Below are 25,871 nucleotides of genomic sequence, written 5' to 3' on the forward strand. Positions count from 1 at the left end.
TTTTTTTTTTTTTTTTTGTACCAGGGATTGAGCTTGGGTCCCTGCGCTTGGGAGGCAGGTGGTGGAACCGCTGAGCTAAATCCCCAGCAGGGACAGACCTTTTAAATCTTTGTCTAAGTGCTCCATTGTATCACTGCATGGATCTTAGTAGCTTCATGTTGTTCTGCAAACTGGTGTGGCCTGGAGTATTCATTCATTCATTGTCCAGATACTAACTTTGCTTTTGGGCACTTTGTGGAGTATTGGGGGTCGGGGGAGGACCAAGGATCCTGTGCCTAGGGTCCTTACAGTATCTGAGAAGGGAGCTAGGTGGGTGAGCCAGTGGATGTAACATGAATTATTCTTTGCTGAGGACACAGAGGTGACCTCAAGAGAGAGCCTCCTCAGCATAAGGAGAGTGAAGGTAGCAAGGCCCATAACAGCTGGCTAAAGGGACATAGTTGCCCCAGGGGAGGTATTGGAACTGGCTGGGAAGGTGAAGTGTCCAGGAAGGCATCCCTGAGCTGAGTCCTAAAGGATGTGGAGAAATTAGGGCAAGTAACCTTCCTGTGAGCCTTCTCCCATGTCGAGTGAGTGTGCTAGAAGTGCTGTCCCAACCTGTTGCCTAGCCACGTCGTCAGGGTGCGAGCTTGTGGGTTGGCAGTGGTGGCTCCCTGCACCAGAGGGCAGTGTTTGTCCTGAGATTCTCACTGTCACCCATGATGCTGGGCTGGAGCAGGCGCTTCCCTCCTCCCTGGCAGGCCAGTGTTCCTGCCACTCCCTTCCAGGCCCTCATAGTCCCTCGCTCACCTCCTTTTTCTAAGACCCTCTAAGCCACTCAGGTGGGCCCCCCTTTTCCTTAGCTTTAGCCTTTTTGTTTTGTTGGGTACTGTGGGGCCACACAGTGGCCAGTGATCCTGGTGCTCAGCTTGGGGCAGCGTGGCTCTAGGCCACCTATGAGCATAAGCTGCCACCATGCTGTTTAGGCCCTGAGACCCTGTTGCTGGAGCCTCAGCTGGCGCCCTCATGCTGTGTCCCTTTCTGCCTTTGGTATTCTCTTCCATCTTCTGTATCTGCATTGTTCCTCATGCCCTCCCCTCTGTTCTCACTACCCAGAAACCTCAGCCTCAGTCTGTCCTCTCTTGGATGCTTTGATAATCAGCTGGTGTAGCCTGAAAGCCAGGCGCGTCCTCCTTTCATCTGTCCCTGTTGGCTGCCAGCCCCACGGCCCCAGCGGACATGGTTAGGACAGTGAGGAGCAGCCTGGAGTGAGCAGCCCATCTATCAGAAGCCACTGCCGCCACAGCCGGAGTTCTCTGCCAAGACTCTTTCTGGTTCATCCACATTGGCTGGCAGTGGCCCAGCTGGCTAGGTGGGAAGGGTACAGTGTGGGTGTTGGGCTGAGGGGAAGGGAGTGGACAGGGCCTTGGAGGTCAATCACATATTCCTGGGGCCTGATACTGATCTGCACTGCCTTCTTGTCACCCTGACGCTGTCCTCCAGCAGGCCTCTGAGATGGTTTGCTGAGCTCTTGGGACTGCTGGCTTCTCAGCATCCACACACCACCATCCTCCCTAAGCAGGGCCTTGCTTTTCCCTTCCTCGTGGCCTCCTGCCCACAGCTGTCCTCTAAAGCTGCGGGAGATGCTACAGGAGAACAGGATCTTAGGACTGAACCGATGTGCATCCTAGAAAGGAAGGTTCCAGGCCCTCTTCTTGGCTGCAAGAGCTGTTAGGAGCTGCCCTAACCTGATCCCCACCCAGGCTGCCCTGTCCAAGAGCTTGCCACACTGGCTATATTGTCTAGGCCCAAAGAAAATGGGGGACAGAATTTGAGGCTGCTTCTAGTTGCCTGGGAGTTGTAGTTTAGATGTGATGCAGAGTTTCCAGGGACATTTGATGAGCTGTTGGCCAAACTGAGCTGCCCTGACACATGACTTCCCCGATACTGACCAGCAAAGAACACTGTTGATGGCCTGTTGAAATTCAGATTTTTTTTCAGGACTTGATTTTTTGGTGTCCACTGTGCTTCTGAAGAAAGCACAATTTAATCCTGTATTTGGGTGACAACTCTAATGTTTAAAAGGTCTGAGCTCCCACTCCAGAGGGAGGATACAAGTTGGACTCAAAGCTGGTTCTGTGTGTCACTGTATCCTACCATGTGTGGCTGTTTCTGTAAAAGCAGTTCATGGGGTCCTGAGGGTTATGTGAATTGGGACACATGAAACAGCCCCCTCGCAGGCCCAGGGCCCAGGAAGGAGTGGCAGTCCCTGTAGGTTCACTGGTCACCATTGTGTCCCCACTTGCTGGCATCAGGTTGTGGGCAGAGCTCCACAGCTGTGTGCTGCGGAAGCCACATAGGCAGCTCATCGGAACTGGGGCGGGTGATGTCAAGGCCTTGTCCTATTTAACCTGGTGGGCCACTTTAGGCACCTCCCAACTCCATGATTTATACATCCTTTCTGTGGGGGAAGGCTGAGTTCATGGACCCAGGGTTGGGAGAAAACTGAAACCACAAGAGATGGAAACTGTGAGCCATTCTGGGAGGCAGCAGGGGAGAAACAGGTACGCCAGAAACGCCTGGAATCACAGTGGTTCATTCTTGCTGGCAAGTAGTTATTTACACTTCCCTGGTGACAGTCAGAGCCATCTGACTTCTGTCTCTAATGCACAACCTGAGGCCAAGAGAGGGATCTGTCAGGCAGCATTTGCAGAAAATAGCAAACAGCCTCTGGGCTGTCAGCTCTCTGCAGAGGAAAGCAGGGTGAGAGGCCTTCAGAAGATGACTCTTACTTTTCTTACTCCCCATCTCTGCAGTGAGAAAGGAGAATGTTGCTTTTGGGTGGCAGCAGCAGCCAGCAGAACAGTGTGGTGTCCCCAGGGGCACGTGACCCATGGTCATAGCTGTGTTGGCAGGATCCAGAAGCGCCTCTCCCTCTGGAGCGCCTCTCCCCCTTGTCCCTGGCCGCAGTCTCCATCACGGATTGGGGCTCAGCCAGGTATAAGGGCCGAGTTTGATCAGTGAGGCCCTCACAAGTTTTTTTTTAATATTAATTTTTAATTTTATCAGTATGTGTTTACAATACATAATGGTACATGTATGTAACAACTTTTTTTTGCTAACATCAAATTTATTTGTTTTTAAGTCTTTATCAAGTTAATTTTCATAAACACAGATTATCAGCCAGACTAACAGACCAAAAAACACATGAAATGATTATACTAAATCAAGGTATACTTTTAGATACATTGGCCATGCTGGATTACAATAACTTTTCTCTCTTTTTTTTGTTATGCCTGTGTTTTATTTTGTACTTTATTTATATATTGGGTTTCTCACATAAGAGAAACAATGTGATATTTAAGCTTATGTCTGATTTACTTCAGTAACATTATGGTCTCAAAGTGCACCCATTTTTCAACAAATGACTCAAGTTTATCCTTCTTTATAGCAGAGCAGTACTCCATTGTATGTAAATTGTTTATTCATTCTTCTGTTAATAGATAAACAGCTTCTAAGATTTAGCTATTATGTTTGTTTGTTTTTGGTATGGGGATCGAACTCAGGACCTTGAGCTTCTGAGGCAGGCAGTGGATTTAGCTATTATGAATTGTACTGCTATAAGTGGCTAGGCATGAATCACTGTAATATGATGCCTTTAACTCTTTTGGGAAGATACCTAGAAGGGGACTAGATGGGTCAAATGGAATTTCTAATTTGAGTTTTTTGAAGAATCTCCATACTAATTTCTGTAGTTGTTGCACTAGTTTGCATTCCCACCAGCAATGAAGAAGGGTTCTTCTTTTCCTGCAGCCTCACCAGCATTTGTTGTTATTTGATTTCTTGAAGACACCCTTTCTTTGTTTTGTTTTTGGTTTTTTGAGACAGGGTCTCACTATGTTGTTTAGACTGCCCTGGAACTCACTATGTAGCCCAGGCTGGTCTCAAACTCACAGCGATCCTCCTGCCTCAGCCTCCCAAGTACTGCGATTACAGATGTGCGCCACCACACCCGGCTGAAGACAGCCTTTCTTTCTGGAGTAAAATGAAATCTGTTTTTTATTTGTTTGCTGTTTGGGTTTTATTTTGGGAGGGTACTGGGGATTGAACTCTGGACCTTGTGCTTGCGAGGCAGGTGGTAGCACCACTGGGCTAAATCCCTAGCCCTCAGTGTTGTTTTAACTTGCATTTCTTGCATGGCCGGTGATGCTGAACATTTTTTCATGTATTTATCGGCCACTAGTACTTCTTCATCTGAGAATTGTCTATTCATTTCAGAAGCCTACTTTTTTATTTGATTTTTAAATTTGCGGGGCCTAATTTTTTTGAGTTCTCTATATATTCTAAATATTAATCCTCTGTCTGAAGAGTAACTGGCAGAAACTTTCCTCAGAGTTTTGAAGGCAGATTTTTAGCCAACTTTAAGGAATTCTTGCAAACCATCCAGCAAGCTAACACCCCAAAAGCAGGGTATAGCATGGGCCAAGTGGGAGCCTGGCTCTTGGCCCTCCCCATGCCTGTTGTGTGTCCTGGCGTGATGGTGATGGTGACAGGATGCACCTGCAGCAGTGCTGGCCTGAGCGGCCCAGTCTGGAAAAGTGCTGTCATGAGGAGAGAGGCTGCTCCCACCAACATGCTAGGACTCAGTCTTGGACAGGCCAGAGCAGGAGTCAGGCATCAGGGGTTCTGGAGGGTACTTAGGTGCCAAGACCTTCTTCTCTGCTTCTTTCCCAGGGATCCCCACAGGGTCCTGTACCCCATGCTATCCCACTCCTTTGTACCAGTACTGTGTGGAGGGCTTTCCTGGCTTCAGCCACAGGGGAACAGGTGGGATTTGGGAGCAGTGGGACTCTGACCTCTCAGCTCCTCCCTCTGGGCCACACCAGACCCCTCTAACATGAATCCCAGACAAGCCTGTCACTCCAGCCTGTGAGGGTCCCGCTTTCAGAGAGACCTTGGCACTGCTGTGAAGCGCTTCCTGCATGGATATTGATTGTGGGAAGGCCTGGATTGCAGGCCTGGGCTTCTGGCTTTGGCAGGGGGGCAATGTGATTTAACAAGGGAAAAACTAGGTTAACCATTTTCTAAAAAGGGTGGCATTCTGGAAAGAAGGCACTGCACTGGGGTGGGGGAGAGAGGGTGGTAGCAAGGGTCGCATGACGGTGGCACGACAATCCTTGGCCTCCATTCATAGGACAGGCCTTGCTCTGCCTGCTGGTTGGCATTTCTGTGCCTTTAACCTCAAGTTGCTGCATGTCCTAATCCATCACACACGTTTGCAGCCTTGGGCCAATTCCCTCACAGTCTTGCTCACTCCTGAGGGGCCAGGGGAACAGGAGGCTGTGGGCTGGGGCTCACCACCCTGCAAGACCATCTCCCTGCTTCCTCTTCCCCGCTACAGCCAGTGGCCCAGGCCAGTCTCCAGGCCTTGGAAGGCAGCGTCCCTTCCCCTGATTTCAGCCTTGGCTGTTGGCAGTGGCCCAGGTCTCCAGCAGTCTGGTGCTGAAGAACTTTGTATCCTGGGGCCAGTGACCTCAGGCAGGGAAGCAGCTCTCTGTCGTTTCTCCACAGGGTCCTCTGTGTGCTGAGGGCCAGGGTGCTTGGCAGGTGCAGGGTGATTGCTCCGGGATAGGTGCGACTTGCGATTTCTGAGTGTAGCAAGTGTTCTATGTGTTGGGGCTGTGGGTTTGCTGTGATAATGTGCAGGCGTGGCTCATACAGGGGCCCTGTTCAGCCAACTGCAGAGCATTTGGTGTGCAGCAGGCGCTGCACTGTCATCACAGGGATGAAAATCTGATGGAGGGCTGGGGGGAGGCCAGAGGGAAGCACACATGCATGTGTGTGTGCACGTGTGTGCACACATGTAGGTGAGAAGGGGTGCCAGTGTGAGCTGTGCAGGGCCGGGAGGAAGTTGGGGATTCTTTCTTCATCCCTGTGTTCTTCTGGGAGGAGGAAAGGATGGGGAGACAAAGAGTGATGGTGGCTGGGATTCCTCCCACGGAGCCTAGTGTTTTGTGTACACTGTTTTCGCTTGATGGCCAGGATAACCTGTGCGGGTTGGAGTGGTAGTGCCTGAGATTAACGATGAGGAAACTGAGCTGGGGAAACCACAGAACTGGGGAACAGAGAGCTGGGCCCAGCCCAGGCCAGCAAATGCCTGGTAGGTGGGGCTGCTCTCCACTGCACTGTCCCTTCCTCTGATGATTTTGTGTCTGTAAATATCTGCCCAACTTGGAACTCCCGCTCCCAGGACTGGTCGCTGGGATCTCAAATACAGCCCTGCTTTTGCTGCCCTCTCTGGGGACAGGAGGGCTCAAAGGGACATTCTTCCTACCCCACTGGCCACAGCCTGAGTCCTCCATGAATGGGGACGAGGGAATGCTCTCCAGTAGCATTTGTGAGGCTCACATGTGAGAAAGTATGTGAAGGAGCTTGTTGGGGTGAGGGACAGATAGTTCAGCACTGTCATTTTCTTGACTGCCAGCTCAGGAGACATTTGGAGGCCATGCTGTGGCGCAGGAGGCTTCCCTCTAGGTGCTCTGGGGGTGGCTGGGCTTTTGGCATAGCATCAGTCCAAGGGAATCTCTTTTTTATCTGGAAAAGGAAGTGACTGTGTGTGGTGGAGGGGCACAGATTGCCAAAGGGTCTTATTTTCCCAAAGACAATAGGTCAGCACCTGGGTGATCACAGAAACAAAACCACCCAGCTGGGAGAGACAGACTGGGCTCCCTGCAAATAGCTTGGGCCTTCCCTGGAGGTTTGAGCTCCGTAGCGTCAGGAGCCTTTTCCAGCTGAGGGGCTGCTCACCTTGGCTGGGCCCATTGGTAGGGCTGGCAGAGTATGTGTGGGGTCCCCTGTCTTCTCACCAGAGGAAGCTAGAACTCCCCTTGACCTTTTTCTACAAAGGTATTCCTGTCCCCCTGGTTATTTCATTTTGTTTTCTAACTATATTTAATGCATCCCCAGTGGATAAAATATGGGGATTTTTCCATATGGAAAAGCATAAAGGTGCTTCCATCTGGGCCCGTGGGAGTGGGTGGTGTGGCACCCTAACATGGTCCTGCCTGTTGTCACCTAGCTTTAAAGAAAACTTCGTGAGTTCCTGCCATTTATCTTTTGTTTTCTCACTTTCACATTCTATCATAAACATTTTTTTCCGCTGTCATCAAAATCTATGCAAATGCATTTCTGCTAATGGCATAATGTCTGTGTGGTGCCCTAGTGCTGGAGCTTATGTGTCTTGTTATTTGCTGTTGTTTGTTTGTTTGTTTGTTTTTTGGTTTTTTGAGACAGGGTCTCACTATGTAGTTGAGACTGACCTGGAACTCACTAAGTAGCCCAGGCTGGTCTCAAACTCACAGCGATCCTCCTGCCTCAGCCTCCCAAGTGCTGGGATTACAGGCGTGTGCCACAACGCCCGGCTCTTGTTATTTGCTGTTGTAAAAAATGCTGTTTTGAATATCTTTATGCACACGTCTTGGTTCCCATTTTAGAATATTTGGATTCCTACAATGATAACATTTGGGCCAACGGGTATGGATATGTTAAAGGTTCTTGATAGATTTGCAAATGGCTCCCAGTGAACCTAACCAAACCAGACCTGTGGGTCTGTCTCCTGTGGATCTTCTTACAACCCTCACTAACTTCACTAACTTCACATGCAAAAGCATACCTTGTTTTATCTTGAGTGCTTGATATTAGGGGAGGGGAGCTTGTCCTAGAGGCCCTGTGCCTCTTCTTAACTTTACTCTACATGATGGTTTGGGCTCATTTGACCTGGCCCCCTCCTGGCCCTGAGCAGAATGGCCATTTGGTGCCCAGGGGAGGGTGAGATTTATGCCCCACACCTACTTTCCGGTGTCTATTTTAGACTGCCAGCACCACCTGCTCACAGTGAGGAAACTGTTCCCCTCCTGGCAGGCAGCTTCCAATCACCCACCCAAAGCAGAGCTCAGAGAATTGGAGGCTGCTGGTAGATGTAGGAGTGGAAGGTAAGAGGTGTGGACATCCGCGTTACCTCTGCGCTGGGCAGGTGTGAGGACTTGTCTCCACCCTGGGTGCCCAGCCTGAAAGGGGGTTCGCGTGCCCTTTTGGGTGCCCCTTCCCAATTAGCCCACTCACGCACCGAGAGGTCCGACAGGAGATCTTTATTGTAGGGAGGCAAGCAGGAGGCAGGAAGGCAGAGAGAGAGAGAGAGAGAGAGAGAGAGAGAGAGAGAGAGAGAGAGGGAGGGAGGGAGGAAGAGGAAGAAGCAGAAGGAGAGAGAGAGAGAGAGAGAGAGAGAGAGAGAGAGAGAGAGAGGGAGGGAGGGAGGAAGAGGAAGAAGCAGAAGGAGAGAGAGAACAAAGAAAGGAAATTCCTTTTATCAGTTTTGGGGTGGGCTATTGCTTATTTATGAGGAGTGAGCTACTTTTAACCTATCACAGGCCAGATTGCTTTTATGGGCCCAGTCCTGCAGACACAGGTTTCAACTTTCCTGGACCACTGTGGCCTTGTCGGGGAGGGAAACCAGGGATAAGGGCATGAGGTCATTTTAGGAGCCAAGGTGTACCAGGAGAATGCAGCCTGTGAGGCGGCGTCACAGCATACTTTAACATGATCAATTCCCTAACACAGCCAGTACTTGGCACCTCTGCAGGGGTGCTGCACGCTCCCTGAGGTCCATTCCTCTGACAGATTAGCAATAGATACAGGTTTCACTTGTTATTTTGAAGTGATTTCAGATAATGTAAAATTGCAAAAGTAGTATGGAGTTCTATTCTGTCCCTTCCCCAAATTCCCCACCTTGTAGTGCTTGCTTCATTACTCTCATATTTTTCTCTGAACCATTTAAGTGTAATGTAGGCGTGATGCTCCTAAACCCCTGAATACTTCAGTGTTTTTTCCTAAGGATGAGGATATTCTCTCACATAGCAAGCAAGATGAACGTCAACACAGTGCTGTTCAACCTGCCAGTCTTAAACTTTGCCGTTTGCCTTTCAGTGGCCTTGATAACAGCAGAAGTCCAGGGTCCAGTCCAGCTCACACTTGTGTTTAGTTGTTCTCTTTGGCCTTATCCTGTAGTTTTTATCTCTCATGAGCTTTGAGGTATTTGAAGAGTGCAAGCCAAATCTTTTGAGGGGTTTTTCTTAATTTGGATTTGTTTCTTGTCTTCTGGTTAGATCTAGGCTACACACGTAAGACAGGAACCCAGGGTCATTTGTCCTTAGAGAATCTCATAGGAGACACAGTAGGCGGTTTGGTGCTTGATCAACATGGCATTTGTCTGGTTTCTCCACCTTGTAGCTACAGTGATCCTCGCCTTATGCATAGTTTTGCTCTCCTCACTTATAGCTGCTCAGGGTCTGTCATAGTCCAAAAATATTAAATGTAGCATGCCAGAAACAAACAACTTAGAAATTTTCGATTGTGTGCTATCTGGTTAGTGTGATGAAATCTTACACTGGCCTCCTTCCTGCCAGAGACATGAGTCATCCCTTTGCCTAGTGGATCCACACTGTATTCACTACCTGCCCGGTAGTAGCCATCTCAGTTCTCAGACTATGTGGCATCACAGTGCTTCTGTTTAAGTAACTCCTAGTTCACTTTAATAGCACCAAAATACAAGAGGAGTGATGCTGGCAATTCAGATATCCCCAAGTGAAGCCATACCGTACTTCCGTTAAGTGAAAAAGATACAGGTTTCCCAAGTAATAAGGAAAAAAAAAAAAACTCCTATGAGGTTGCTGAGACCTACAGTACAATAATGTACTTTTGAGAGAAACCATATTCATATAGCATTTATTACAGTGTATTGTTATAATTATTCTATTTTATTATAACTTACTGTTAATCAGTTACTGAGCCTAATGCACAAATTAAACATTATCATAGATGTGGGCATATAGGAAAAGCATAGTGCATGTCTGGTTCCATACTGTCTTCAGTTTTAGGCAGCTTTTGGGGGGTCTTGGGATGTGTCTCCTCTGATAAGGGGGACAACTGTAATAAGGACAAGGTGTAGATATTATTATTATCCTCTATATTAGAAAAACAAGGAGCCCAGAGCCCAGCAGGTGACCTTACCCCTGTCTGTATAGCTGGGTTTGACCAGATGCCTCTCCTAGTCTGGCACGCTGCCTGCCTGCCAGACCCCTCCTTGGTGCCACTTCACTCTGCTCCTGCCCAATGACTGGCCCTATACTCCCCCATTTCCTCCTCACTCTTGGATGCCCCTCGATGTTGGTAGATCCAGGGTGCAGGGCTGGCCTGCTTCTCTCTAGAATGTCTTCTCTCTGGCTACTGTCTAGATTGACCCCTCTCCATTGCTCCTGGTGCCAGGCTCTACTCCCTTGTCCCTCACTCATCTGTAAGCTCTGTCCCACCCCAAGCCTGCCTGTTTCTCTATAGTCTTCCCTAAGGGGACAGTCACCTTGGCCCATCCTGCAGGATTCTTCCTCTGTCAGCATCAGTGGCCTCTTGGCAAATCTTGCTTGTTGTATCCCCAGACATCTCCTGGACTCCACCCCAGCCCCATGGCTCCCACTGTAGTCAGAGACTCTGGCCTCAGCCTCTACATAGTCCAGACACACTCCCTCTCACAGTCCCACTGCTGTCTCATCTAGAGAGATATATTCCATAGGCACCAAATCCCATCCCTGACCTCCATCCATGTCTCAGAGAGGGCTGAGAGAAGCCAGGCTCCCCGCCCTCCAGCTTTCTTGAATGCACCGAGCTTGTTCCCTCCTGGCCTTGGCAGTCGCTGTTTCTGCCCATCTGTGTGCAGCAGCCTTTCTCCCCATTAAGGCCCCAGCCCCAGAGATTCTTCCCCCTGAAATTCACAAAACATTGTCGGTTTCTTATCTTCCAGGCACTTGTCATGATCAGAAACGATCTTGTTTATGTCTCATTTTTCTTTTCCTTTCTTTTTTTGCCACTCAGGCTCCCCATAAAGCAGGCCCTTTGTTGTCCTAAAGCCTCAAACTGTGCCTGGATGGGTGGGCCTTTGGGCCAAGACCTCCTCCCCTCTTCTTCTTCTAGGATTTATTTTCTTATGTCTTCTTTTCTCTTTCCTGTCTATTCTATCTTTATTTCCCTTTCTTCTCCATATTGCTATCATGTGATGCCAGAGTTTTTGCAATATTTGTTTATGGGGTTTGTTTTCATGTTCCTTACTTAAAACAAAATGGCTGAGTCAAGCATTTTAAACCTCTACTAAGAAATTAATCACATGGTTGGATAAAGGCCCTGTCACAGGAGTGGATGCTTGGCCCTGCTCTGAGCAGCTCTCTTTTCCGACTTGGCTGAGCCTGGGTGTCCTCCACTTATAAAATGAGAGCTCGACCTCCAAGACCTCTACATTCTGGCATGAAGGTTATCCTCAGTTGATTTTAAAAAACGTTTTTATTGTGGTACAATGCACATGACCTGGAGTTTACCATCTTACCATGTTGACATGCGCAGTGCAGTGACATTAGGTAGATTCACATTGTTTGTGACTGTGCCCACTCTCCACCCACAGAACTCTTGTCATCTTGCAAATCTGAAACTCTGTCCCCATTAAACACTTTCTCCCCATCCCTGGCCCCTCCCCGCTGCAGCACCCACCATTTTTCTTTCTGTCTCTGTGACTGAGATCACATAGAGACCTCCTGTGAGTGGATCCCATAGTCTTTGGGACTGGTCTATTTCATTTGCCCTCAGTGATTGTTATTGATAATTTATTTAGTAGCCCTCAGTAGAAAGGACTATTTCTGCTGCTTTTGTAGAAATCTCTTAACTGTATGGAATCCATTACTGCCTTTTTTGCTGGTCAGCAGGACCCTGGCAGAGCGACTGAGCTGGGTGTTGGTGTGGGAGGCTTTGTCACTGAGGCCTTCCTGGTCCATGTGCCTGTGCAGAGAGAATCAAGGGTGCCAGGCACACACACAGGATGTGTCCTCCTGGGCCCTCCCCATTGCCCCTAAAACTGCTCCATGAGCTTGAAATGTGGAGTACTTTCAAACACTTCAGTGCCCATTGTTAGGGTGAGCTGGGGGCCTCACTGGCTTTGGGTTTGCTCCCTCTCTACAGCTTAGCACAGCTGGAGGAGGGGTCAATGCTGGCCTCCATGTAGGGCTTGGGATGCTCCCTTTTTGAGGGGCTTCATTGTCCCAGGATGTTCTAACCTGGACTTGCCTGTCCTCCCCAGATGATGAAATTCCGGACAATTCCAGGGAGCCTGAAGCTCTTGGGGATCCGCCGAAGCTCCACTGCCTCCGCTGCCTCCCCAAGTGTCCGGCGCCTAGAGTACAAGCCCATCAAGAAAGTCATGGTGGCCAACAGAGGTGAGCCCTCCAGGCCGACAAGCAGAGCCCGGGCCAGCCCAGCCTCCGCTTTCTTCTCACTCCTCCTGCCCCTGCCCCCTCTGCTTCTCTAGAGACCCAGGCGTCTTAATTTCTTGTCCCATTGCCCCAGGTGAGATTGCCATCCGAGTGTTCCGGGCCTGCACGGAGCTGGGCATCCGCACTGTGGCAATCTACTCCGAGCAGGACACGGGACAGATGCACCGGCAGAAAGCAGATGAGGCCTACCTCATCGGCCGTGGCCTCACCCCCGTGCAGGCCTACCTGCACATCCCAGACATCATCAAGGTGGCCAAGGTGAGCGGGGCCTCCCTCAGCAGGGCTGGGTCCTGTGCTGTGGAGGAGGCCACAGAGACTGAGGGGCACCGTCCTCCTGCCTCACTGCAGGAGAACAATGTGGATGCCGTGCACCCTGGCTATGGATTCCTCTCTGAACGTGCAGACTTCGCCCAAGCCTGCCAGGATGCTGGTGTCCGATTCATCGGGCCGAGCCCGGAGGTGGTTCGCAAGATGGGAGACAAGGTGGAGGCCCGGGCCATCGCCATCGCTGCAGGTGACACACAGCTCCTCGTGAGGGGCTGGCAGGGGAGGGACAGCAGGAGTGTTTCTCCATGGCTGGTGTGACAGGGATGCTAGCCGGTTACAGAGCCCCCTGCACCTATCCCCCAACAGGTGTCCCTGTGGTCCCTGGCACGGATGCCCCCATCACTTCCCTACATGAGGCCCATGAGTTCTCTAACACCTACGGCTTCCCAATTATCTTCAAGGCCGCCTATGGGGGCGGGGGCCGTGGCATGAGGGTCGTGCACAGCTATGAGGTGAGCAAAGGTACAGATGTCACCAAGTGCCGGGACCAGGATGGGCAGACCACTGTGGGGTCCAGGATGTGACCCTGCAGGGCTCTGGGAAGCGGGAAGGGTCATAGTAGAGGGCCAACAGGGCCATGGTGCAATGTGTGTCTGGCCTTGCTGGCTCTCCCAGGAGCTGGAGGAGAACTACACCCGGGCCTACTCTGAGGCTCTGGCAGCCTTCGGGAATGGAGCATTGTTTGTGGAGAAGTTCATTGAGAAGCCACGCCACATCGAGGTGCAGATCTTAGGTGAGTGGGGAGTGTCCCCAAAGTCCAGCCTGCACTGCCTCCCCAGGATGGCAGCACATGGGATCTGAGAAGCCCAGATCTTCCTGGTTTACAGCTGCCAGCCCATGGGACAGGTCCTTTCAGGGGACAGCACTCAGGAAAGGGGATGTGGGAGCTGGTGGCAGTGGGCTTTCACCAGCTTCCGTGCTAGCTGCCGTCTCCCATCCCTGACTGGCCAAAGTGCCTAGGTGGGGGCTATAGGGCATCCAGGAGTCATCTGGCTTCCAGGAAAGGCTGAGCCCTGGTTGCCACCCCAGGGGACCAGTATGGGAACATCCTGCACCTGTACGAGCGAGACTGTTCCATCCAGCGGCGGCACCAGAAAGTGGTGGAGATCGCCCCTGCTGCCCACCTGGACCCCCAGCTTCGAACACGGCTCACCAATGATTCTGTCAAGCTTGCTAAGCAGGTGAGGGAGGCTGCTCCTGGGACAGGGCAGGCATCACAGCAGGGGACCTGCGGGGCCCCTGTGGCGAGGCTACTGGGGAGCAGAGAGACCAAGCTGACCCTCTTGGGCAGGGGAGGGGTGAAGGGGTCTCTTCAGGAGGGCACTTGGCATCTTCTCTGTGTGAAAGCCAGGTCCGGAATCCAGAGTGGCTGAGAAGAGGGACAAGCCTTGCCGTTCCCTCAGCACCCCACACACAGACTGGGCTTCTATTTGGTGCCAGCTGGCACTGGAATAAAGGGAATGAGACCTATGGATTCTATCAAGAATGAAGACACTCCCCCTCGCTCACTCTTAACTTCCCGTGTCATATTTGTCACAATCCACTTCCTCACTGATGTCCTTCTGAGCCTCTTGGTGTGCTAGTAGGGGGGCCCTGGGGTGTACAGAGCTGTCCACCCCAGCAGTGACCTGCCATAGCCTGGCCTGGTGGCACCTGTGCCAGTAGGCATGTGCAGGGGGTCCCGCCTTCTGATCCTTCTGGGCCTGACTCCTTAGCACCCAGGTAAGCCCACACCTTCCCAGGTTCTAGCCCCATGGCCCCATGTACCACCTCAGACCTCCCAGGCGGCTTGGGCCCAGAGTAGGTGACGTGGATGATTCTGCACCTCCCCGGCAGTGGAAGCAGGGCCTCCTGCAGAGCTGAGGAGTGATCGCACCTTCACTTTGCTATGGTCATTGCCCAGCCCATCAACACTCACAGCAGACTCTGGTAGCATTAGAAGGGAAACTCAAATTAGGCTTGCTGTCTGAGAAAGCCATCAGCTCCTGGGTCCTCTCACGTGAATGCAGAGTAGAGGAGACAGGGGCTTTCTGAAAACCCCTCCATGAAGAGCAGGGTCCAGGAAGCCCAGGTCTCCAGGTCTAAGGGGTAGGCGGGCAAGGAGACAAGGGTGCAGGCACTGCAGGCTTCAATGGAGCTGGGAGCGGGAGTTGGCTCTGGGGCAGGGCTGAGGGCTCCGGGGGTTGCCCCAGGCTGTTCTGTACTGGAGGGCACCTGATAGGTGGGCCCTGAGGATGTCTTCTTTTCGGCTGCCCGCCTCAGGTGGGCTACGAGAACGCGGGCACCGTGGAGTTCCTGGTGGACAAGCATGGCAAGCACTACTTCATCGAGGTCAACTCCCGCCTCCAGGTGGAGCACACGGTCACGGAGGAGATCACAGAGTGAGCAGGGGCCGGGAGGGGGGAGCAGCAAGGGGCCTTCTACCACCCAGTCCCAAGGCCATTGGCTGGAACTGACTTGCTCTGCTTTGGTAGAGAGCAAGGAAGGATCCAGGGACCTAACTTTTTAAAAAATTATTATAAAATAAGTGTTATCTAGTTATTAATACAAAAAATTAATGCAAAGGAGGAAATAAAAAGATTCAAGGCCCCACCCTCAACATGAGGATGTTGGGCCGGGGGTTTAGCTCAGTGGTGCTGCTGCCTGTTTTGCAAGCACAAGGTTCCCAGTTCAATCCCTGGTCCCCCCCGCAAAAAAAAAAGAAAGAAAAGAAAAAATTCATGAGGATGTTGATATGTGCTGGTGGCCCGGTGCCATACCCACGGCTCACAGCACAGAACTCCCATGGCTGCACTGTGAGGAAAGGGCACGTTGCCTCCGCTTTTCAGATGAGGAGACTGAGGCTGAAAGGCTGAGAGTCTTGTCGTGGTCACACAGCTGGAACTGGACCCCTGGCCTTTCTCTAGTCTTGCTATATCTCCTGTGCCTTAGCATCTTGGTATGTTTCTTTCCTTAAAAAAAAGTATATAAATAATTTGATGAAGTTAAGATGTTTTATATAGTTTTTGTTTTGTTTTGTTTTTCTTTTCTATTGTTTGTTTGGTACTGGAGATTGAACCCAGGGCCTTCACACTAAGCTCTATCCTAAGCACCCCCACACACACTTATTTTTAGTCAGGGTCTTCTTAAGTTTCCAAGTTGTCCAAGTTGGGCTCAAACTTGCAATCCTCCTGCATCAGCTTTCCAGAATGTTGGGATTACAGGTGTGCACCACCATTCCCAGCTAGAATTTTTAATCTACTTTAAAACTTACCATTTGTTGAAGGCATTCCCCCCACCATTAGTCTTTCTAAGTACTTTTTAGTGGCTGTATAATATTCTACCGTCTGGATATTTTACAACTCAAACATGCCACCCCCTATTAGGCAATCAAGCCCTTTCTGGCTTTTGTGGCTCAGGGTGTGCCCGCTAACACCGTTGTACCCGTATCTGCGGCTGTATGTGAGGAGCTTCATTAAAGGATAAGCAACATCTTGACTCACAGCTTTTGAGAAGTAAGCATTCTTCCAGCTTTGGATGTAGACATTTTTAAACATCTGCCTTTTCTATAAACAACAATTAGAATGGCTTTCCTTGTTTCAAGATATATATTTTGAGCCATTCAAGTATTAAACCATGGCTTTGGGCCCGCCCACCTCCCTATGGAACATGCCTGGCTCCAGCTCCTCACCAGCCTCTGGCTCCCCAAGGTGGAGGATCCTGCAAGGTGGCTGCCTTTGCCTAGCAGGTGCCTGGAGGCCCCCAGTTTTCCCCACAGTTAGGGTTAGAGTGGGCATCCAGCCATATGCTGTGTCCCTGTGAGGTTTTCCTAATCCTGCTGCTCCCTGGATGCCACTCTGATAAGGATGGTGGCTTTGCCTGCTCTGGAGCAAGGGTTCCAGCCACCCCGGGACCTGAGCTGTGTGGAGTGTGGGTTAGCTGCAGCCTCTCTGTCCCTCGGTCTCCTTCTCTGATGGGAACACAAGTGACTCTCGAGCGCTGTCACGGAGATCCATCATGGAAGTCCTGGTCTGTGGTGCATAGACGAGGCACAGCATGGTCACTGTGACTGCTCTGAAGTGGTCTAACAGGTGACACCAGCATGGAGGAAAATCTGCAGCCTAGTTTCCAAGCTGCCTTTACCTCAAGCCTCAGTGACAATAAATTTAAAACCTTGAGGGCTTGCACATTTTTTTTAACAGTTGTTCCACTTGAATTTGTTATTGTCCTTAGGAGCATGGCAGTTAGGCTGAGCTTCTAAAGCCACTTAATGCGGGGAGCCCTGTGCTTTTAAAGCTTCCCCAGAGGGGGCTTGGGTACCACCCAGTGGGGACCCCCCAGGGTGAGAGTGCCTGTGCCAGCCCTCTAGTGCCGTAGCCCCTTCTGTGGACGGTCCTCCACCCACCCCCACAACGTAGCCCCCACAGCTCCAAGAACAGGGTGTCGTGTCCCTCTGACACAGATCTCCTGGGCTGAGGCTTCCAGTCTTCTTGGCTTCACAGGGCCAGGCTCTGGGGATTGGAGACCCCAGGCAAAGGCAGGCTGAGAACTGGATGGGGAACTTCAGCAGTAGGGGCTGAGGGGCCACTGTTTCCATGCAGCCCCTGCCTGCCATGCTGCAGTGGGGCTACACTGCCTGTCCCCGACCCCGGGAGGGACATGCTGCGGTGCCCTGCCTCACATTGCCTCCTTCCCATGTCCCCTCCTGCAGTGTAGACCTGGTCCATGCACAGATCCATGTGGCCGAGGGCCGGAGCCTGCCTGACCTGGGCCTGCGACAGGAGAATATCCGCATCAACGGCTGTGCCATCCAGTGCCGGGTCACAACAGAGGACCCCGCACGCAGCTTCCAGCCCGACACTGGCCGCATTGAGGTAGGTGATGTTTTGATAGAGTATGACGCCAATCTCAGATGGTGAGAGATTCTTGCTGCCTCTCCAGAGTGCCTGGGACTGTGGCACCAGGTTGCCCAGGGGAGAGTCACTGGGGTGAATCCTCACGAAGACTCATCTGAGCTGGCCTAGAGCACATGGGAGCCAGGCATTGTCCCAGAGTAAGTGAGGACCATTCCAGCGAAGAGATTGATCACCCTATGCAAAGGCCAGGAGAAACCAGCTGATGAATCACCCAGGAATGGACTTGCCAGTGTGGTAGAGCAAAGTGCTGGGTCGTATGCTCAAACTCTAGGCCCTCAACACTTCAGGAGCCCCAAAGCCTCACTGCAACAAAGCTGGAACTGCTGGCCTTCACCTTGCCCTAGTCTGGGATAGTGGGTGACTGGCAGAGTAGGACCCCAGGGCTAAGCCCCTGTGGAGCTGAGCGGGACTCAGAGGCTCATCAAGGATGAGTGAAGGAGGTCCACAGATGTTGGGGGGTATTGGACTTCCTTTGCCTTCTCTTTATCACAGCGCTGAAGCCCGGTCCCCAAAATCTACCTCCCTCCCTCTCTTCCCCTCCTGCCCCTGGCCCCAGCCTGCTCCTCAGCCTCTGGGGCCGCACATCAGCAGGCTCCTCCTCCCCATGGCCCAGGCCCCAGAATGCAAGACAATGGAGGATCTCAGGGTCTGCTACTGAGTCCAAAGTAGAAGGTCTGTGCCTGGGTGGGGACAGAGTCAATGAGAGCGGGGTGCTGGGCTTCAGCAACCAGGAGGCTGAAGAGGCTGGAGCAGGATGAGGGGCTGGGTAGGCTCCCAGAGTAGCACAGCCTTTGGGCCTCTGCAGGGCTAACTGGCCTGCATTTGTTTCTGGAAGCATCAGAGCCCATAGGTGGGGCAGCCCCCTAACCTAACTCCTGGGCCTGGCTGGGCCGGGGTGGCCCACAGCCTGGGTTGCAGCTGCCAGCTGCGTGGGCACCACCTCTCCCCCCATCCCCATCCATGGCCAGCTGCTCAGAGCCTGTTCACCACAGAGTATTTTTAGCTGGCAGTTCCTACTCACAGCTGAGTGTCCACCCTTAAATATTTTATTAAGTTCCTCTTTATTGAGCACTGGTCTGTGCCCCTTAGAATTAGAAAGGTGATGCTGTGGGTGTCCCCAGGCCCTCTGGGGCTGTCCCTCCTTCCCCCTGTTCGCTCATGACCTGAGGTCCCCCACCCCTGTCCCTGTGCTTGTCCTGAGCACTCACCTGCATATGCCAGTGTGTTGCTTGCCCAGGATACCCCAAGCCACCTCCCTAGGCTTTCATCCTCCTTCCATGTCCTTCGTATCTCTGACCTGTCCGCCCCAGGTTTACTTCCTGGCCTGCCTGCACCAGCCCAGTCACACCTTTCTTTGCTCAGGTTGGGTGAGATTCCTCTGCCCCAGTGTTGTCTCCTTCTCCTCTTTACCTCTTGCTCCTCCCAACCTCCACTTTGAGAAGGAAAAGGGACACATCCAGCCCTTCTCCATCACCCTATATTCTAAAACACTCCTTGGTCAGCCTGTTTGTCTCTTCTCCCTGCTCATTGTCTTGCAGGGTCCCTGTCACAAGTCTCTGTATTTCTTCCTGCTGAGGAACCCGGGAGAAACTTAGGTTTAGCTGCTGTGTCCACAGCATCTGGCTGGTGGTGGGTCCTCTACACATGCTCCAGGAACAAACTGGTGGACACACAAAGGGATCTAAAGGTGAAGGGTCAGTCAGGCAGGTGGCAAGAGGCTGGTGAGACAGTCCCCTGCCTGCCAGGTCCCCTTTTCACACTCTGGCTCAGTGTGCATGCAGCCCTGGGTCTGGCAGGCCTTCTCCTCCTCTGCTCCGTCCTAGCCAGGGCAGAGACAGCAGTGATTGTGGGACTCTGAAGGGCTGGGTTTGCTGGTAGAAGTAGAGCAAAAGTTGATGCGCAAAGTTGGGAGCCCCTGTGACCCCAGAGTTCAGACCAGCGCTGACCTCTTCCCGCCCCTGTAGGTGTTCCGCAGTGGGGAGGGCATGGGCATCCGCCTGGACAACGCCTCTGCCTTCCAAGGAGCCGTCATCTCACCCCACTATGACTCCCTGCTGGTCAAAGTCATCGCCCATGGCAAGGACCACCCCACAGCTGCCACCAAGATGAGCAGAGCTCTCGCTGAGTTCAGAGTCCGAGGCGTGAAGGTGAGGCCACCGCCCCCACCCGTCTTTGCCTCTGGCGCGTGGAGGATCTCATGGTCATTCATGCCCTTGTTGAGGGGCTGATGTGAGTCTGTGCACTTTGTTTGTGGTTTTGACTTTGTGGGGATCAGTGGCTTTCCTCAGCCTCAGTGGCATGGTAGACTCTCCTGGTGTCAGGGTCCACTCAGGCCTTGGTGTCCTTGAGCTGGCTGGGCCCCTCCTCAGATGCTTGGTGCCTGGTCTCAAGGCCTCCCACCTGGTAGCTTGTTCTGGGGAGACCCAATCTATTTCTTATGCCTATTTCTTAGCTACCCATTGCATATGCTTAAGGTCCTTTCTGGAAATTCAGACCCCTTGGCTTTGAGCAGTGACCTGAATTTTGAACAGGCCCCAAGGATATTCTTAATTTCAAGAAAATGTGGCTTCCCCAATGAGAGCTCCAGCCTGTGTAGACATGATGAGATCAGATCTTCCCACCAGCCCCTGCCCTCACCTGGCTTGGTGTCTGAGACAGGGGTCGCTCCGGGGACAGACAAGGAGTGTGGCTGCAGTAGGGAGAGGGACAAGAGGCTGGGCACATGTCCCTGCCCTCAGGACTTGCCCTGCTGGCTCTCTTCTGGCTTGTGGTTGCCTGCCAGAGAAGATCTGAAATGCCCGCTACCTCTTTGTTGAGCTTCATTCATGACTAGTGTCCGTAGCTAGAGATGAATTCATAGCCAAGAAATACCATCTTGTCCTTTGAACAGGCAGCACCTGCCCACACATCCTGTGGGCACTGCCATCAGCTTGGGGACAGAGGCTGAGGCCCTCAGCTCCTGTGGGAGTCCCTCCCTCCTCTTCTCCTGCCCACACTGGCTGTGCTGGCTGCTGGCCTTCCCCTCCGCACAGCTTCTTCCAGCCCTACCTGTTATTGAGGCTCTGCTGGTATGTCAGGCTGTGGCAGTGCTGTCCTCTCAGGACCCACAGTCATTCCTCTGCTGTCCACAGTCTGTGTGGAAGTGGCCCCAGAGGGGAGGGAGACTTTGGAAAGACTGTGGGAAGAAGGGTGGGCAGGAGTACTTCTAAGTCTGTGTTGCTGGGCTGGGCCAGCCTGTCTTCCTGTTCGCTGGGGGTCTGCACTCTTCTGTGGGAAGCCACATGGGCTCCTTGTCCCAGAACTGTCCTGCTCTTAAAGCAGAGGTGTGTTGTGACATTCACGTCCAAAATCCTGTGCTCCACGCACCATGTACATGGGCCTTGGTTTTCCTGGCTGGGTATCCTGTGACTGATAGTGTCAGAGGGGTCATGTGGCTGCACACACCATGACCCCAGTGGGTAGGGGCAGCTGGGCTCCCCGTCCCAGGTGTTGTCCGGTTGGTGACCCTGGCTTTCCCCTGTGGTTGTGCCCTGGTTGTTCTGCTCCCTTCTCACACTTAGGGCTTGGTTCCCCAGGGCCATAGGACCTCACCCTTGTCCTACACTCCAGCAAGGCCAAGAACATCTCATAGTAGATGAAATGACCATGAACTGCAGCAGGATGTGGGTTTTTGGTTTCTGGGAGTGCTGGTTACCTTCCCAAATGAGCACCAGAGCAGGCTGTTGGTACCTGCCACACGCTGAGCTTCCTTCTACTGCTAACTCTCCAGCCTTGTGCTCCTGTCCCCGTCCCTCTGCCATGTGACACCCTGCCCTCCCTCTCTCAGCTCTGCTGAGGATCAGGCACATCTAGGAACTTTATGAAAATACAGACAGCAGACACTGGCATCACAGGGTGACACCCGCAGCCCTCCTGGCACACTGGCATTTCCCCCTGAGGGAAGCACACTTCCAATGGCTGATGTTCTCCTGTGTGCACACGACTGTGTAGGCCAAGCCTACACACATGTACCTACCTCTCAGCCCCAGAACATACACCTGGACATGATCAAGAGAGATGCTGGTTTAAACAAACAAGGTCCTCAATAGAAATGAAGAAAGGAGGAGCCTTGTGTCTAGGAGAGTTCGCTTACAGAGGGCTCCTCCCCCATCAGCAGTGGGGGGCACGTCCGATCAGTGCTGTCAGGGTCTGGCTGGTCCAAGCTGAGGGGGCAAAGCAGTAGGCTCTGGCCTGTCTGGCTGTTGGGGTGAAACTGAAAATAGGGGAGTGGCTGTGCATGCACCCACCCAGCCACCTCCTTGAAACAAGGGCAGGTCGGGGCTATCTTCCCAGGAAAATCCCCAGGCACAGCTGTGCAAGCCTGGAAGGAGCAGCAGGGAGGCGTGGTCTCACTAGGCCTGGAGCATGACAGGACCTTAGGTGTGTGGGGGGCTGCGGGTTCCTGGAGTGACAGTGGCAGTGGGATGCTTGGCCCTTGGGATAGTATTTTACAAATCCAGAAGATGCCCTTGGAGACAGTGAGGAGGGCTGTTCCTAATGGGAGCCATGATGACTTTTTACTCACCATGCTCAGGAGAATGTTATCATGCAGGTCCCTTTGCCCAGAAGAGATGTACCATTGCCCACCTTTTTTAGTTGCTAAATATGGTGCTATTGCTATCCCCTTGGACTGTCAGGTGCCAAGGGTTACCAGGGAGGTGGCTCATGCACAGCATGACATACCTGGGCTTCTCATTCAATGTACTGCATCCTGTGCTCGCCTGCCAGGCAGGGCATCCTCTGTGCTATGGACAAGGGTACAGGACCCAGAGAGCTCAGGCAGCTTGCCCAAACCATGGCTACTCTAGGCCAAGAGACACCAGCACTTGTCCACTGTCCTAGGCTATCCCCACAGGGCAGATACGGTGGTCAGGAGCCCCAGGCTGCTAGGGTCACTTCCGCTGGGCCCGACTGCCCTGGCCTTGATGCCTGTGCTGGTTTGTATGCTTCTGCCAGCCCCAAGTCCACCCTCCTTGCTCTCCTCTCAGGGACTGAGCAGGACAAGACCCAAGACCAGTACTGAGGTGTCCCCAACAATTTTATTATAAACAGAAACAATACTCCCACTTAATGGCTGCAGCCCCTGCCTTGGTGGCTCTGAGCACCTGTCGGAGGGACCTGTCCCTTTACCCTAGTCTGGAGGCCAGAACCAAGGAAAGGGCTCCCTGTCCCACCAAGTACATGGGGAGCCTGAGGTACCAAGGAGAATAAAAACCAGGAGGGGCCCAGGGCAGTGTGGCTTGCCCGTGCCAGGAAGCTGCAGCCCTGGGCTCCTCCCGCCATGCTGCTCGTTCCTCAGGGCGCACGGAGAACTGCCCCCTCCCATCACACCACACTCTCTTCTAGCCGCTCAGCACTGCCTCCCATACCCCGGCATCCTGCTGCCAGCAGCCCCCCATGCACAGAGTGGCTCCGGCGGGCCCAGGCTCCTCCCAGGCGCCTGGCATATCCATAGCACCCAGCATCTCCCAGGTCCAGGGAGCAGCTGCGCTGGGGGCGGGGTGGGGGACTCCGTGGTGGGTGGAGCTTGGGTGTGGGGCTGGAGCCTCCATTGGTCTGGGATTGGACGTGGCTGAGTTTGAGGGGGAGTCGGCCATTCCCAGCTCCCCGGCCCCGAACCAGCAAGGCCACAGTGAAGACCAATAAGGCAGCCACCAGCACTCCCCCAACAGCCACAGTCAAGGTCCCGCCCAGCACATGGGCCTGTAGGGCATGGCACAGGGGTGTGGCTGGCAGTGTGGAAAAGTGGGCACAGCCCAGTAGCCTGGTGGCTGTGAGGTCGGAGGGACCAGCGGCAGGTGACAGGGCCAGCAAGCAGAGGTCGTAGTCAGCACCGGGCACCAGATGCTTCAACAGGAAGTGGTGGCTGGAGGCTGGGACAATCCTGCAGGGAAGGGCAGGTGGTAAGAGCCCCAGTGTTGGGGTCCAGCCCCTGCTCCCATCTCCCCAAGGCCAGGACCTCACAACCCCCACCCCATGCTCCCACATTGGGCTCTGAACAGCCCCTCAGTCCAAGAACACATAGACCTTGTGTGTTCCCCTCTGGAATGCAAAGAAACAAAGACACATGAGTGTGGGGCAGGAGGCAGTGCCAAGGGACAGACGGGTACGGGTGTGTGTACTGACACCGGCCCCAGGCGAGCAGAGGATGATGTGGGAGGTGATGGCAAAAGCAGAGGCAGAAAATGCGCCCATGCTGCTTGGCTGTCTGCTTCAGACACTAGACACACCGGCAGGTGGTCAGGGAGGCTGCAGCCGTGCCTGAGCCACCTCCTGCCCAGGGCCCACCTGTACCCTGGGCAGCTGGGCCTGCCACTGCTCCCCCAAAAGTTCAGGGTTGGGCATGGGGTGACCCCTCAGATGGAGAACTGGCAGAGGCTGGCGGGGGATACAAGCAGAGGATAGGGCCACAGGGTCAGCTGTAGCTAGGAGCCAAGCAGGGGTCTGAGGGGCGTGTGCAGGATGTCTCCTCACCGATAGATGAGGGTCTCGTCCTCACTGCTGTTGTACTGGATTTGGAACATCCACACTGGGTCAAATGGCCGTCCTGGGCCCCAGCTCACCAGCCCTGAGGTAGCCGTCACCTCTGTCACTTGTACAGCTGGCTCAGACTCCAGAATCCCCTCACCCTCAGCAGCAGTTCGAGCAGAGGCAGCAATGTCCGAGGGCCCAGGGCGGCCTCCTTCGGCACTGGCGTTCCCGCCATGGGGCAAGGCCAGCACCCGGAGCTCTACTCTGGCAGTAGCCTCACCAGCAGGATTAGTAGCAATGCAGGTATAGCCTCCTGCATCCCCAGCACCTGTCACCCCAATCTCCAGTGTCCCATTGGGGAAAGCCCAGGTTCGGGAGGAGTTGCCTACCAGCCGGTCATCAGGACCAACCCAGTGCATGGTGGGTGCAGGGTCACCAAGAGCACGACACCGCAGTGTGGCCCGCTGGCCCTCCAGCACCCAAAGGCGCTGTGTGTGTCGGGCAATGAGGGGTGGCTCGCAGGAGAACTCGCCCTCAGGGACTGCCCAGAAGTAGCGTCCAGCCAGGCCTGGTGGGGAAGCGCAGGTCTCCAGGTCATCGGGCCGGGCCAGCCGCCGCAGCCACAGGAGCTCACAGTTGCAGTGCAGTGGGTTCCCGCTGAAGCTCAGCACCAGAGGGGCAGGTGAGGCCTCAGCATCACGTCCCCGGGAGAAGAGTGGGTCAGGTGCCAGTGTGGCCAGGCGGTTGGATGTGAGGTCGAGGCGGGAGAGCTGCCCAAGCTGGGCAAAGGCGCCTGGGGGCAATGAGTCAATGAGATTGTGGTCCAGGTTAAGGGTATGCAGGACGGGCATGGCGCCAATGCCAGCCCAGGGCACCTGCCGGAGATTGTTGTAGGACAGGTCTAGGTCCTCAAGGCTCTCAAGGAAGTCATCAAAGGCCCCTGGCGCAATGCGGCTCAGCTGGTTGCCACTGAGAATGAGGTGCTGCAGGTTGATGGGCCCCCGAAGGCTGCCACTGCCCAGCTCTACCAGCCTGTTGCCATCCAGGTGAAGGGAGCGCAGGCTCTCCAGGTCCCCAAAGGCGCGGGCTCCAATGCGGGTGATGGCATTGCGAGACAGCGTCAGGTCCACCAGCCCCGTCATGTTGCGGAAGTCAGGTGGCCCCAGGGCCTGGATGAAGTTGTCAGCCAGCCGCAGCTCCACTGTGCGCCGGTCCACATTGGGTGGCACAAACAGCAGGCCCCGATGGGCGCAGAGGGTGCTGAGTGACTCCGACAGGTTCTGGCAGACGCAGGGCAGCGGGCAGGCAGCTGCTCCACTAGCCAGCAGCAGCAGCAAGAGTGGCGGGGCCATGGTGGGCACCCTGTGAGGAAGGGCCGAGGCCCAGGCACAGGTAGGGCTGGTGCAGGTACCCACTTGTGCCCAGAGCACAGTCCCAGGAGCCAGCTTCCAGAGCCTGGCCTGGGGAAGGGTTGGATTAGAGGCTGGAGGGGGAACCCAGGGGAGGGAGGAGAAATGGGGCTGCAGAGCCAGGCCCCCGAGAGTTAAGGTCACATTTCCTAAGCATTTAGTGGGCGTCCAGGTGCTGGGGACAAGGTGAGGCATTAGGCAGGAAGCGGCGGAGGTGGGCCAGGAGCAGGGAGGGTCCCGGAACTTCCTTTTCCTGGCGTTCCCTGGAATCGCCAGCCCCCTCCCCCCTCGGTGCCATCTCCTCCTCCGCCCGGAAAGGCACCCCAAAATACCTCTTGTAGTCCCTCCAGCCAGCCCCCCCAACCCCCGGGTTGTGCTCTGCGACCCTC

At 53.7% G+C, this 25,871-nt stretch overlaps 2 protein-coding genes across 4 annotated transcripts in view; one reads left to right on the forward strand and one right to left on the reverse strand.

The window, feature by feature from the left end:
• The window catches only part of Pc (pyruvate carboxylase), a 108,743-nt gene that overhangs the window by 73,609 nt on the left and 9,263 nt on the right, over nt 1-25,871 (forward strand). For all 3 annotated transcript variants that reach the window (XM_010635839.3, XM_010635842.3, XM_010635841.3), the window contains exons 3-11: nt 12,149-12,284; nt 12,415-12,599; nt 12,690-12,855; nt 12,975-13,120; nt 13,284-13,401; nt 13,698-13,849; nt 14,931-15,049; nt 17,359-17,521; nt 19,528-19,710. In XM_010635839.3, coding sequence (XP_010634141.1) covers nt 12,149-12,284; nt 12,415-12,599; nt 12,690-12,855; nt 12,975-13,120; nt 13,284-13,401; nt 13,698-13,849; nt 14,931-15,049; nt 17,359-17,521; nt 19,528-19,710 — 1,368 coding nt within the window. The remainder of the gene's footprint in view (nt 1-12,148; nt 12,285-12,414; nt 12,600-12,689; nt 12,856-12,974; nt 13,121-13,283; nt 13,402-13,697; nt 13,850-14,930; nt 15,050-17,358; nt 17,522-19,527; nt 19,711-25,871) is intronic.
• On the reverse strand, nt 22,529-25,864 carry Lrfn4 (leucine rich repeat and fibronectin type III domain containing 4). Its single transcript, XM_010635837.2, has 2 exons — nt 24,077-25,864; nt 22,529-23,486 (listed from the first exon to the last, which is right to left on the reverse strand). Exons 1-2 carry the CDS (start codon nt 25,675-25,677, stop codon nt 22,928-22,930), a joined length of 2,160 nt encoding a protein of 719 aa, XP_010634139.1. The 5' UTR covers nt 25,678-25,864; the 3' UTR covers nt 22,529-22,927.

Source organism: Fukomys damarensis, unplaced genomic scaffold, assembly GCF_012274545.1.
Source record: "Fukomys damarensis isolate Sample0158 unplaced genomic scaffold, DMR_v1.0_HiC HiC_scaffold_27, whole genome shotgun sequence".
In the NCBI taxonomy this organism is placed as follows: domain Eukaryota; kingdom Metazoa; phylum Chordata; class Mammalia; order Rodentia; family Bathyergidae; genus Fukomys; species Fukomys damarensis.

Coding starts and splice junctions, on each gene's coding strand:
- Lrfn4 (XM_010635837.2), bottom strand. CDS start 25,677: ATGCCTCACCTTGTCCCCAGCACCTGGACGCCCACTAAATGCTTAGGA. Junction 23,487..24,076: donor GACGAGACCCTCATCTATCG/GTGAGGAGACAT, acceptor CCTTCCCTGCAG/GATTGTCCCAGCCTCCAGCC.